General features: G+C 37.6%; 1 protein-coding gene across 8 annotated transcripts in view; it reads left to right on the forward strand.

Moving 5' to 3' along the window:
* RBFOX1 (RNA binding fox-1 homolog 1) overlaps positions 1-15,005 on the forward strand; it is a 1,162,152-nt gene that overhangs the window by 636,509 nt on the left and 510,638 nt on the right. For 5 of the 8 annotated variants that reach the window (XM_058816198.1, XM_058816195.1, XM_058816206.1 and 2 more), the window contains exon 1: positions 800-820. The exons of 1 other annotated variant lie outside the window; for it this stretch is intronic. Coding sequence is in view for 2 of the 7 variants with exons in the window: in XM_058816205.1 (XP_058672188.1) it covers positions 773-820 (48 nt within the window). In the remaining 5 variants the exon portion in view is untranslated. Of the gene's footprint in view, positions 1-772; positions 821-15,005 lie in introns of those variants that run through there. 2 more of the 8 variants (XM_058816205.1, XM_058816192.1) reach the window with 1 other exon arrangement.

A 15,005-nucleotide genomic window follows, 5' to 3' on the forward strand; every position in this document is an offset into this window, starting at 1 on the left:
TTAGTAGGACACTTATCTACAAGGGTTTAGTGACTTGAATTATGTTTTGCTTACTCAGTTTCCACTAGTAACTTGCTATAAAAAGGGTGACTGAAGCAATAAATGCCTTTTGGAGTGTAATTTTTGTGATGACAATTATCCCTGCAGGTCTTCAGCACAAAAATCCATAGGTTCAATGCGTCAAAATACTTTAGGAATAAAAGGATCATGTGTTGGGTGTCCTTAGGTTTGAGATCATTTGTTTCACCCCTGAAGAAAACGTCCAAGATATCCACAAGTGTACCAGTCTGTGCACACACACATTGACATGTTTATCATAAACAGAGGCTTTGCTATTCTTGCACATTGCAATGAGATTCAGACACAAATCTCTATCAACTCCTAGCTAGCATTGAATAACAGATAGAAGCTTGAGCAGATTTCCTCTTTAGCTTACCTTTATATTTCTTTCAAAAAAGTGAGCAAGAAATATATTTTTCTCAAGGTAGAAGCAAATAAGAAAATGTATACTAACAAATCATATTTTCTCCTGAGAGCTGGCTACGCTATATTGAAATAGGTTTGGGGTGTTTGTATTTATTTTTGTGTGTTTTTTCAATCCTGTCTTTAAATTTATGCCTGTAGTAAAGTTTAATGAGCTTCACCTAAAGGCACAATACTAGACATTGTATATTTAATAACTCTGTACAAAAAAACCAGTTCTTCAAGCTGAGTTACTCCCCAGTGCTGCTCAATGTGTTTGTGACATGGGCTTCTCTGTTTGTGCTTGCAGGACACTAAAGCAGAGTGCAGTTCTGGTGTAGAAACTGAGGACAGAAAAGTAAGTGCCTTGTTTTAATGTGATTTTTCAGGCAGCTCTAGTGGCTGGGATTTTCTCTGGTTGTTGTTCAGGGTTTTTTTTTTTATTAAACCATGTGAAATTATTTTATGGTTCTTAAGATGTGTAAATGTTCATGCTGTATTTTAACTTCAATGGGGAGAAATCAGTCTTACTCTTTTGAATATACTTGTTAAAAATTTGAATAACGGTTTTAGAAGAAGCAGAAGTGAATTATAGTACTAATCTCTTTGTGCTTCAAAAAAAGTTTACAAGGCAGTTGCACTTCCTATTCTTAATTTACATTGTTAACAAAGTTATTGTGAGTCTGTTATGATAAAGTTGGCATACCATGTTAAATATTTGTAACACAGCAAGATAATTGCTTTTTCTTGCTTTATAAGTAGTATCTGTGAAACCTTTTTTTTTTTTTTTCCTTTAAGGGGTTGATTAAAACAAATGTTTCCAGTTTTATTTTCTGTGAACAAATATAAACCAGATACAAATATGTTTTCAGTTGTGTTCTTCACCTTACTCATGGTAAAAACTAACTAAGGAACAAAGGCTGCACAAAGAAACCTTCAGCTTAAAAAAAATATGTGTAATTGTCAGAAATAAATCAATGCAATTTTCAAGAGGGAAATGTGTTTTGCTTGAAAATCTGTTGCTACTGAAATTTGAAAATCTGGATCTGTGCAGGGTATTTCTGTGTGGAATAGTAACTGAATTTGTCGAAGTTTTGAGCACATGACATGTGATTTAAAGTCCAGCTGGTACTCACTCTGTCCCACTGAGGCTGCAGGTTCTGAGCATCAGCTTGCATCAAACTCTCCAGGTGCTTCCATTTAGGTTCACGTTGCTGTAACTTGTGCTAAAATCCAGGCTGGGGCCTTACTTCTAAATCCCAAGTTTTGACTTTTTTTAGTGTTTAGCAACTATTAAAACTGCCCAAGCCAGAAGTTCTTTCTGTAATGTGAATTATGGGAAAACGTGTCAGGAGCCTGATAATTTATTCAGCTGTTGTATTTCTTCTTCCTTGTATTGCAACTTCAATCTAGCAGAGCCCAGCCTATTGAATCTGTGGGTTTTTTCCTGGTCTATGATGCATGGTTTGTACCTCAGGAGGAATTTCAGGAGATGTGAGATGTGTGTCTGAGCACTTCTCTTGTGGTTTAAAGGGACTGAGCTGGGCTGGTTTCCACCTTCAGTGACTCAGGATATCCAGAGATTGCAATTAGCAGAAAGGATTGTCTAGAAAACCCCTGGATTTTTTTTTTTTCTTCCTTTTGTTATTTTGTTTGAGCATTTTATTTTGAAAGAGCAGGAATGTGATCAACACCCCTTGTTGCACAATCTGTTTCATCTTTTCTCTGTGTTTGATCCCAAAATTGAAGCTTCCACCAAGTTTAAGAGGCAGTTGTTCTTTCCAGTCCAGGGAGGGAGCTACCAGTGATCATCAAACACAGATCCATCAGTCTTGGTTAATACTAATGAATTGTTTCATGTTTGTTGAAAGCATCAATTAAGAACGTAACATAATTCATAAACCTGAAATATTGTAAGTAAATATTTTTATTTCATTGAACTTAGAATCAAGACTAACTACTGCAATTAGGGCATGCATCATTAGTGTCTAATAATTTGCACTTCCATAATGGAATATACTACTAATGAACTATATCATTAGTAATTAATGGGAAATTTTCCCATTTAACCACAAAATACAAACCGGCAAGGTGCCTTTTCTTGTGTTCCTTTTTTTCTGAAGTTTTCTAATCTTTAACTTCTGAAGTAGAAATTTATGTAACCATGACTAAAGCATTGCCTGCAGGCAAACTCAAATTTAATAACTGTACTTATTATTTTGAAATCTATTATTCTTTAAATTCCAAAATAGCAGTTAATTATCGTAACCACTTCATCACGGTGATCTGCCTCTCCTTTCATTGTCTTCAACTGACCTTTCCATTTAAGATTTTTATTTATTTCCCGCAAGGCTAAAAACTCCCAGGTTTGAGAATACCAGGTGACAAGCAATGCACAGTCTGCTCTCTCTGGTCTGGATAATTATGAATTACTTAATTGCCTTTACCTTTCCCTGCAGAAGACCCATAAGTGCATGTACAACTCATTTCCTACTTAATGATTTTTTTTTTTCTGCATTTGACACTCCCAAGCTTTCTTGTTTTGATGTCCCACCACCATTCTGAACATCACAATATTGGATGTTAAATGACTCGTGTGATCTGAGCTTTGCTTCTCCAAGAAACAAATGTAGAAAAGTGACCCTTAAATTGTCACTGGAAAAATCCTGTTAAAAACATGCCATGTGTGATTTTTGTACAAAATCCATGGATATCTGCAGCTAGCCATGTGATGTTTGGGAATTTGAGCCATGATTCCAAGGCCTGTGTGATGTTGTGCTATTGAAAGGCTGATGGCAGATGGTCAGGTTGTTTTTCCTTTTGCCCATGTTTTCTGATATAACTCTGTGTGTTGGGCACAAACAAAATGGGTCTGGTGGAAGGCAATTAATAAGGATATTGGCCATTTTGCCAGGAGGGAGACTATTCCCTTGAAATCCTTCCATTTGATATAACCACACCACTGTCTGTCTCTAGAAGGCTTCTAATGTGTGCAGCCGTTTTGTTGGTGCTGCCCTTACACAGCACCATCATCTCCCATTACCTAAAAAACCTACCTTGTTTTTTATGAAATTATATTTTATAACTCTTCTTTATTTTTTTATTTAATCTCAGTTCATATCTTTACTTGGTCTGAGCAGTAATCCTTTTTTTACAATGTGTTTATATGGGACTTGCTTCAAACAGTCATCTCCAAAAATATAAGTAGAAAAAGAAACTGTAAATAAGATTTCTCCCAGTCCTGCTCTGTCTTTGAGATCTGAATAGAGCACAAAGGACATTTTACTCTGCAATTGTCATATCATCAGATTAATTCATGGCAAAGCTGTGAAACGAAAACTCTGATCTGAAGTTACATCCCCTGACATCCTTTGTGTGACATTTCCACCTGACACTGCAAGCTGGAAGTTAACTTACAGTGACCTTTCTGTGCTGGATAATTTTGTCTCAGCTTGTTTTCACCATGCTGGGAATGTTTTATCCTTCAGCTCTGGCTGTTCCATCTGTGTTTTATTTCAGTTTATTCTGCCCCTGATGGGGCTGTGCTGGCTGTGATGTGCAGTGCCGTTCTCCTGTTGCAAATGCCCCATTCAGCAGCAGCTCAGCACCATTAGCAGGGGGCTCAAGGTCACTCAGGATGTTCTGCTGCATTTTCCCTTCTGGAGAAGGAAGTGGCTGATGGAGAGAATATTTTTGAGATGCATCTTGACTTGAAAATGTCCCACTTCAGAGCTGGGAGTGCAGAGGCTTTATGAGAGCAGCAGAGTTTATGGCAGAGCATCAGGGCAATAACCTGATGGGTCAGGAAGGTTCCCTGGAGTGCCATAATGTTCCTGACTCCCTATTACCTGCTGTGGGGTATGGGGGAGGCAGTATTGCCTTTCCTTTTCTCTGCCTGCTGTGCAAAATATTTCATTTTTTTCCCCTTTAGTACCTTCTGTCAGTGGATCTCAAATTACTTGGCAAACAAATTAAAAACACCTATGAGGAAAGTACTTACAGTTCCATGGCTTGAGTTGCATATGGAGAAATAGATGGATGAAGGGCAGATGTAGGTAAGGTTATAAAGTGTGTCTGAGGCAAAATGAGGAGAAAAAGAAAAGCATTACAAATATATTTTGGTTTGTCTATTCAATGACTTCTTGCAGGCTGTTATGGGGTTTTTTTTAGTTAATTCATAGTGATCATATAAAGATGTTTTTTTCTGGAAGTTTAAGGGAATGTTTTTGGTTTTTTTTTAGGGGAAAAGTTTATCCAATTTCTCTGATCCTCAGATTACTGTAGAAGGGAATTAATAAGGTATCAAAAAGTGAGGAGCACCACGGAGGGACTAAGTCAGCTCCTGGAATCATAGATGTGGATTTGTTACTGTACTGTTTTCCTTCATGGTAGTCCCTTTTCCTGCTGTTTAGGGGCTCTTTAGCAGTGAATAGGAATAAGTGTCATTGTTATTCCCTTGTGAAGGCATTGTGCAATCATTGTGCATAATTATGTGTATTATTGAGATGCATTTTCACTCCCATTGAAAGAATTTTTTTTTGTTGTTGTTGTGAGGGAAGATCATAGACTCCAATGGGTTGGTAGGGGAGTATCTAAATTATATTTGGGTTTAGATTTGGAGGAATCTAAGGAAGTTTTGAATGCTAATGGCCCCTCTGACAGAGTGAACAAATGATTCCTGATTCCCCTGCCTCTTTCCCTGGTGCACAAACAGTGCCAGGTGTTGCTGAACCATTGCAGGACAGGAACACAACCAAGTGGAGAGGGTTGACCACAGAACTGAGGAAGCAGGGGGAGCAACCCAGAGGGGGAATAATGAGCTGTTCCAGGAATAGCATCCTCCTGTCACAGCACAGCAGATGTTTCCCCTGACACCTCAGCTCATGTAAGTCAGATTTATGTGATGCCTTCCTCAGTGCAGAGTTCCCACAACTTCCACAAAAGGGTGAAGTTATCTAAGGGATGTGTGTTTGTGTTTGTTTGTTTTTTACCAGAAAAGTTACTTGAAATCCAAGGCTGCTTCCTTCACAATTATATATATATATATATATATATATATATATATATATATATATATATATATATGGATCTATCTACATATAGATCTTGAAATCAAGATCTGTTGCTCTCCCGGGATCCTTAAACTCAGAAAACTGAATCAAACCCACAATCTACATTATTTATTGCTATTTATACTACTTTTAGCAATATTTTTAAATCAAAGGATTTTTTTTTTTCTCCTTTGTCTTAGTTTTGTGTTCTTTTCAAATAAAAGCAACACTTCTGGGGAAACAGGGAGCTGAAAGTTGCCCTGCAGCTTAAGACACTGCATTATTTATTAGCCAGCCTAATAAATATTGGCAATTCTAATGTGAGGAATTGCTCAGAAATCCAGTCCATTTCCTGGCATGTGGCTTGACAGAGTGCAAAGTCTTGCTGCAAAGTTTTCTGGTATTTGAATGCTCATAATGTCAGCCCTATTACTGCTCTCTTGTTCTCGCTGTCACTGACATGCAATTATGGGATTTCACAACTGAAGTGGTGACAGTTGCTCCTCTGTGTGTGTGTGTCTGTCTTTCCCCTTAATCCAACTCTATCTAGCAATCTGTAATTTGATAAAGTGGAATTGAAGTGACAGGCGTGACAGAAGTGCCAAAACAATAATTTGACCTCCCACTGAAGTGTCAACGTGTTCTGCTGCATGACTTTTACATATGCTGAATACACAGAAGGGACATGGATAGTGGATTTGCTGGGCTGCAATACCTGCTAAGGCACAGGGCTAAAAAAAGCTTTCGCTACAGTGTGGTTTTTGCCCAATGTGTTCCACCTTGAGCCATCACATCTCCTATCCCTGCATTAATATGTATCAACATGGTTGCTGCTGCAAATAAATTACATTTTTATTGGGAGATTTTTTTTTTTCAAATCTTCGTTTTGAAGATATTTTGATAAATCTCAAAATTATAATTCTGTGACTGTCTACAAGATTAGTTCTCAGACTTTCTTTTACTTTTCCTTTTCAATCTGTTCTACCTTGAAATATATTTCATTAGGTATATGACACATTCCTGCTAATAACTCTTAAAAAGCTCACCGAGCTAGAAAGAACATTCTTTTATATGCATGAAAAAAATATTTTATTAGCACTGAAGTAAATGCATGCACAAGTTAGTTTGGCATATATTCATATGTACTGTACCTGCATTGCATACAAGGAATTATGTTTTACTTGGGGACAAGGGGGGAGGGCAGAAGACAGAAACTGTTTGCTTTAACACTTGGCTAAATGGAAAGTTAAAATATTGAGATTCAGGGGAGAAGAATCGGAGCGGAAAGGGGTAACTCAAGTCTGAGTTGATGCTAATTATCTATCAAAATTAACTGAAAAATAATTTGTGGGAGACTCCAGCATGGCTGAAATTTTGTTTACATTTGGCCATTAAGTTTTCAACAGGTATAAAAGTAGAGAGGAGTTTGCTTTTGAAGTTATATAAAAAAGAGAAAACCCCACATTTCTGTAAATATTAGTACGCTGTGAATGGGAACATGTCTTGCATCTTGTCTGTGTTTGTGAACCAATAAAACTTCACAGCAATGGCAGACAGCAGTTTCTGCTGCTGTGATGGAATAGTTCCTTTTGAAAGGTTTTGGGTGGTGCCAGCTGTTCATAACCCAGGCTCCTCAGTGTGGGGTTTTATAGGATTTACATGTGCCAGAGAGTTTCATTATCATTGATGCTTTAGAGACAAGTCATTGCCCACTTGACGTTTCCTTCTCTGTCTTTTTTTCCTCACTTTTTAAAATAAAGATTTTATCTTTATTTATAGGAGATTTGATAAAGAAGGACTGACCTGAAAACACGTACCTATGACCCAACTTATTTGCAGATATTTTTGTGGTCACAGGGTTTTTGGACCTGGTCTAAAGAGCACTGAAAGACAAGGGAGGGCTTAGACTGATGTGAGAAAAATTATCTCTGTACAGACAGAAGAGACTCAGGCTGGGGCCTTTTCTTTCATTTAACTTACTGCCAACCTGTGCTTGGGTATGGAAATATTTTGTTCCTACGTTTTAATTTTCCTCTCAGTAAGGAAAATACCCATTGACAGATTTGTTTTCCTAAGCTATCCTTAAAGAGCTCTGTTGGTGAGTTAGAAATCAGAGATTATGTATTTCTCCAGAAAAAAGGAATGGAAATGTGAGTTCTTTTATGATTTATTCAGGGTCCTTGTAGTAGAGCTCCTGTTGAGACAAGCTTGCCAATGTGCTGCTATAGAAGAGGTTGGAGTTGCTCTGTCTTGATTTAACACAGACAAATGCTCTGACCTCAGGCTGCTTCTGTGTGGTGTAAATGTTATGCAGTCCTGTGTACTTTTTCACTGAAACTATTGTAGAGCAAACTTGGAAATGGCACTTGAGATTTGTGAGAACAACTCAGTGCAGGCCACTGCTCTGAATCATAAAATGGAGAGAGATAAATAACATTCTTTCTGTATTGAATGCTGTTTATCTATGGACAGTTTAAATTTTTATATTGAAAATTTCATTCAATGCTTATATCTTTGCATTTGTTCTCCTTCTAACCAGAATTAAAAAAAAATGAGAATAAGAATAAATTCTTGTGGAAATAGTTAAGAATATTAGGTATTAAAAATTCTCATTTGTTTCTTCTGCTCCATGTCTTCAGCATAACTATGGATGGGAGCAGAGGTTGTGCACTGACCGTCTGTGCACGTGGGCTCAGTTCTGTATCTGTTGCACAGGTTCATTCCTGCTCCCTACACAGAAATGTTTGGCTCCAGGGGCTGGAGCTCTGTGATTCCTCCTCTTGGTTAACCCCTTGTTGGTATCCAGGTGCTGTCCAGGAGTAGGCTTGTGTTGGGAATTCTTTTTGTGCATTGAGGCTCTCTGCAAACAGCGATTCCAAGAGAAGTATTGCTTATGTTTAACAGCGCTGTCACAGTGCAGGAGGAGGGACACAATGTCACCCACAGGGCTGGACTCACTGAGGAGCTGGCTGAGGCAGCAGCTGGTACACCCATCCACCTGACACTGGGGTTGGAGAGACACAGGAAAGGTAAAAGAGAGAGGATTCATGAGCTGAGATAGTTTGTTAGGTTAAAAGACAAAAAGCTGTAACCAAACCCAAAGCCCAGGAGGTGCAGAGGAAGCTGAAGGGATCCCAGCAGCAGCACAGGGCTCCTCTGCTCAGCGATGCTTTGATGAGCCAGCACAGCACCAGTTCATCTGCAGGATTTATTCGTTTTTAGTCCAAAGGAGTCCACAACTCCTTGAGCTGCCTCCCTTCACTGTGCACATTGCTGGGCATTACAGGACACGTTTCCACACTGTGAATGGATAGAGAATCCTTCTGGCATTTGTGTGTGAGTGCAGAGATCTCATCTCAGCACAAATGGCACATGCATGGCAGGATTATCCGTGGCAGATTGTTTTCAGCATGTCTGAAGGGGACAGACTGATTCAGATGATTGTTTTGTTTGCCAAATTAATATCTGGGCTGTAATCCAGCCTGATTAACAGCATGGCTGTGATTGGATCAGGAAAGGGTAAGCAGACATTTGGAAGGGTTTTTTTGTACCTGCTGACTCTGTTACTTTCCCAGTAGCTTGAACATGTGCAAGAATATGCTTCTGTCCAGCAATCCAATTCATTTCTCACTGATTCCAGTTTGTCTTTTTTAGTTGTATTGGATCCCTTGCCAGGTAAATCTTTTCTCTGCAGCAATAGATGGCTTTTTATGGTGGTGGTTGGGCAGTTTGATCAAAATTTCCTAATTCCATTATTTCAGAACTGATTTCTTCAGCAATGATGCAGAGTATATTTTTCTCTTACAATGTCTGTTATTGTAAGAGCGTTTACATTTAAATTTATATGTATCCATATTTAGAAACCTGAATATGTATGCATCTTTCTGTAGTCTTTGAAACATGGTTGGGGATTCTTATGTAAGGAGTAAAATAAGGGTTAATGGATTTTTTTTCCTTCAGATTTTTCAAACAGAAATATGTTTTATTGTCTTTCAGTGTGATGGATGAGGCAGAGACCATAGTTTATATATAAACCATGTGCTTTCCAGATTAGATTGATGTAATCATGTCAGTGTTGCACACTTCAGCTAAAAATTTGTTCTTCTTGATCAAGGTCAAGAAAATCCAGGGGTTCTGCCATTTATCTCATCTCCTCAGTACTAAAAAAGGACAATATTGAAAGGGTTGGTGTGCAGGCATGTCCCACTATGTCTCACTTGCTGTCTCACAACTGTTGTTTAAAAGATCAGAGAATATTTCTGAAAAAAAATTGAGTATAAATGTTCAAAAAAGAATGCTGATATTCAAAGTCTAAAGTAAGGTTTCTTTTATTCTTCATTTTATCCCTCCTTATCAGCAGGCTTATATACAAAAGACAGATAATTTAGGTTTTTTTCCTGGATAATGGCAATATTCATGTCATGTAAGGAGCAAACATTTTGACTTCCAAACAAAGCCATTTAAAAAAAAATATGATCTCTGTTACCCTCTTTCACTTCCAATACTTGATAAAAGTTGAAGTGTAAGGAACAGAGCAGGTTTGTTCCATGTGTGAATTGTCTGAAATCCAGCAGGGAACATCTGTTTCAGCAGATTTGTTTGTGTTTCTGAAAACTTTGGCTTGCTGTGGCCTTTTGCTGGTAATTGGCTAATGGGTAATGCAAGACAAAATTTGCAGGGAAGTGTAAAATCTTATTATACCATCTGAGGTGCTGTCACAACAGCTGGATGGAAAACATTCTTTGTGCCTTAGTTAGGACACTTTTATTGGAGCCTCCTCAAACTCTTTGCCTTTGCACCCAAAGTTTGATGTTTTATTGTGTTGCTGGCTTGCATTTTCTTTGTCCTTGTCTGCCTGTACTGTTGTATTTCTCCTAGACAGATTCCAGTGTTTTTCCTAGACAGATTCCAGTATTTCTTTGGTTCGCAGCAAGCAGAGAAAATCAGGCTTTGCGTTTTACCCCTGAGATGCCAGATGTGGGATGTGACATCCAGTCAGGACCATCCTGCCTGGTTCTCGTGGCCTTGCAAGTCAATATCTCCCCCATTCTTTTCCAAAATTGTAGAGCACATTTCTGCATGAAAAGGGTTGGGTTTGTGTCGGCTTTGATGCCTTTTCACAGCTGTTGAAGATGCAAAATGATTACTCAGAGTATTTCTAGCTGACCTTGGGATGAAATTTGTTTGGACAGTATTTGGGTATTTTTGAAATGTTGGAATGCCTAAAGAACTTTGCCCTTCTGTATTGGTTATATTCTATGAATAGCTTTTGAAGAACTGTGATGCGCTGTTTATTCAAATGTAATGAATTTTGAATCTTTACAGTATAAGTAAAAAAAATGCAAAAGGTAAATTGAAAACCCTTAGAATCTGTATTGCATCAAATCTATGAGAGCATTAAAATTCAATAGCGTGCAGAAAAGTAACACTCGTCTCTCTAGTACAGCTTCATTTGTATCAGAGTCTTAAAATTGTGTCAGATTAAGAACATTATTAATTAAGAACACATATGAATTGTTTCCATTCTGTGAAGTATGAAGTTCTCCCTAATTTAGTGACCAAGTTTTGTGTATCAAAATATCTTGTATTCTGCCACCCATACCACAGTCAGTACTTACAGAGCCCTTGTTGATTTGATATTTTAATTATATTAGCATGTTGTCCCAGCTAGTGGACTTTACTGAATCTGCCTTGACTCTGTATTTCCATTCCTTTGAAGTGCTTGGAAATAAAACTTGTTGCGTTAATCAGTTGCAAGAGTTGTTCGTGTCCACCATGGGCCTAGTTTTGATCCTAGCATAAATTAGCACATGGTTGTGTTTTCCAGCTGCATTTATATTCCAAATTCTGTCCCAAACAGCTGTTTATATCTCACCTGAAGGCTGGTTTCTTTAAAGGAGGTCTGTGCTGTCACAGCTTTCCCTCACTGGGCAGAATAACCCCACACACACCAGGTGCTGGAGTTCTGGCCAGGTTTTGTTTGCTGTGAGAAGAAAATGCTTTCCAGGGAGTGCCAAATTCATTTTTCAAACCAGCCCAGGTGACCTTATTTACAGTCACTGGCAATTCCAAATGAATTTAAATGGAGTATTGCTGTATCATTGAAATTCCTCTGAAGAACCTCCAAAAACTCTGTAATTCTGGGCATTCCCTCACTCCTTGCCATGGCCATTAAGATAATTAAGACATCTGGGTAAGGTTGCTGTATTTACATTGCAGCTGTGATTACAGTGAGGCTCTGTCTCACTGCATGAAGGAAAAAAGCATCAGTTCCATCTGAGGAAAGAAAGGATTATTATATTATTATTATAAAGTGGTCTCACTTGCAGAGCTTCCAGCCTCAGCTGGAGCAAAAGCAAATATTAGTTGTTGCTGTGAGATTTGGAGATTTTTGTGTTCCAAAACTTTTAATGTTAGTTCCTAAAGTTGAATCTTCAAAGGAAGGTGTCATCATTTTCAGAAGTCTGCTCACTTTTCAAGTTTTTTAACCAGTGCAAGCTCTGACAGAGTGTCCATGTTTATTTTGGAGGCTCTGTAAGCTGAACTCTATTGGGAATTTATTAACTTTTTGCCTTTAAACCAAATGGCAGTGTGCTCAAACCTGATCTGTTGTAATCTGATGCAGAAGACTGACTGTGAGAATTGAGTCACACTGGAGCCCAGACCAAGTTATTCTGCATGCTAATGAATTTGTCTTCCAAAACATTCCTTGTACATTCTCTCTCGCCCCAAACACTGCTTCAAAATTAATTAAAAGATCTCTGGAACTCTCAGAGTCACTTAGAAAAAGTTGATGTAAATGTCACAAACTGCTCTTACCTTACTGCCTCTTACTTTCCTGTGTATTTGAAACATACCCAAGCTTATTGTGAGTTTTTCCAGGCCCACTTGTGTCGTGTCCTGGGGAATTTTTTATCCTATCTGAATTTTAGCACCAGACTGATGATCCCAACAGTCCTTAGTTACCAAAAATTTCTCTCCTACTTTCATTTGAGCTTTGTCTAAAACATCATTCAAGCTGGGTTTGCTTGCCCCTGAAGTTGCTTAGCTGTGGGTGCTGTAACAATCATTATGAGAAAGAAAATGTTCTTTTTTTTTTTTTTTTTTTTTCTGGCATAGTGAAGCTCAGAGTCGATTATATGTATGTGTTTTAAATGTTATGAGATATTTAGTTCAAAGTTTGTTGTTGTAGTCCCTTAATTAATGAAATACCACTTTGTGCATTTGCCTCTGAGGTCCACAATCGTAAACTATTTAGCAACAGTTTTCAAATTACATAGTTTAACTTAAATTTGAAACTATTAACTCGATTAAAAGAAGAAAAAGAAGGAAAAAAATGGCAAGACAAGCATGATTCTATATTACATGGCATTTTAGCCATAGTTTTTGTCAGTTGGTTTGAATGTTCTGCTCTCATATTGTCTTTATTTGAGAATCACATTTTCTTTTATGCATGCAATGCTTTTCCATGTAAATACCACACCTCCCCTCAGTACCAGGTATTTTAACAAATGTGCATAGCACTGAGGCTTGTTCTTTCCCTGCATTTAAATATTTAGCTGGCTGCATTTCCCCACCCCATGCTGATATAACTTCCATAGCCAGACGATGGCACTGCAGGCTAAAGAACACACCTGCCAGGAGCTCCTGTCCCTTTTTGGCATGGAATAGGTGCTGGCTTTATTCCTCACCCCCAACGACTTCATTTCATAATAACCTGCAAGTTATTTTAAGGCCTGTTCATCCTCAGCAGAATCCACGGTCTGGGTTCTCCATTATTGCACTGTCACTGCAGCTCTTCTGGATGTTTATTGGGCTTGTTTAGATCTGATACAAAACCAAAATAATTTTTTTACTGCCTGTGTATTATTCTTTAATGTGGTGAATCCTCACTCCACTAAAACTATTTTTGTGAGTGCTTTGCACAAAATTAATAAAAAATGGCTTCTCTCAGGCCACTCTTCTTTTTTCTACTTCTTTTCTTCACTGCTTTTTGTTGTATGTAGTAAAAATTGAAACATTTCAATGGCTACATCTCTTTTATACATTAACTATTTTAATATTTTAATGTATAAAATTATACATTAATATATATATAATATATATATTAATATATATGCTACATTAATGTACAATTTCTATACATTAGAATAGTCGGAATTGCAGTTCCCTGTTTATATGTTGCACCAAATCTGTGTGTGTGGCAGCAGCTGCTCTTTGACTCAAACAAGAACCAGGCAACGAAGAAATTGAATTGATATAAGGCATTACAAAATGCAGCTTACTTTTCATGCTGGCCTATGGAAACTAGTCCTAAACACTATTTTTTTACACTTCAGCCTAACATGAGAGCACTTTTTGTCACAAGTGGCTGTGACAGAAGCTTAGGTGCTTTTCTTTTACTATTTCACCTCCCTCCTTCTGTTCTCCCCGAACTCTTGATGTCATTTAGGCATTATTTATATTAGATTATTTTATTAGAGGGAGAGGATTACTGCTGGATTTATGTATCTTGATAAGGATTTCCTTTTAATTTATTTATTTCTGCTCATAATGAGCAAAGAGAAGCTGGGGTAGCCAATTCTCAAAGCAGGGATATGAATGATATAACACAAAACCAGCTTGAAGGATTTGGTGATAAGTAGGTGAATTGTTCTGGGATGATGCTTTTGAAAAACAGAGTTTGTTATTTATTTTTGTAATAGTCATGATGAAATTCTTTCACAAAAGCAATTCTATTAATTTGTTCAAATCACAAGTGAATACATTACTAAAGTGAGAAGCACACCTCAGCCCCCACCATTTCTAAAGCTTTTCATTTTGCTGAGATTTGCTTTGCTCTGTAATAAGATTGTTATGCTTAAGCATATTTATCTGAGCAGGTTTATTACCTGTAATAGTGGGGTTTATTTATTTGTTTTCCCTCATTGCTGAGTGTGGGATTGCCAAACAACTTGGGCTTCCACAACAAGGTTGCTGTTACAGAATTGTTCACAAAAACCATTTGCACATGAGTCCCTAAGGGGTGGGCTGCTGCACAATGCTTGACATTTATATAAGGCAGGGTGAAATTAGCAGTGGATTTTTTTATCTGGAGCTGCCATGTGACACTCCTGGGGATAAACCAGAGACCCACAACTATTAACTTGCCTTTTCCAGCCAGTCAATGAAAGCCTGACTCGTGTGGCCTGCAGGGCACAGCACAGGACCTGGCTACTTAGCCAGGCATTTATTTACAGCATCTGGGGGAGCTGAAAGGGGTTTTTTGACTGGCAAGATTAATAAGTGCCATGGCTGTGTGAAGGAAAAACTGCTTTTTTTCTGTAAGCATTATAATAAAATAATATAAATAAATATAAAAATATAAAAAAGGAGAGATATTATACTTATAAATAATATAAAACACTATATTATAAAATCCATTATATTCATATAAAATATAACAATATAATAGAAAGTTATTATAGCATTACAACATTTATTATAGTTATA

This window comes from Ammospiza caudacuta, chromosome 17 (genome assembly GCF_027887145.1).
Source record: "Ammospiza caudacuta isolate bAmmCau1 chromosome 17, bAmmCau1.pri, whole genome shotgun sequence".
In the NCBI taxonomy this organism is placed as follows: Eukaryota; Metazoa; Chordata; class Aves; order Passeriformes; family Passerellidae; genus Ammospiza; species Ammospiza caudacuta.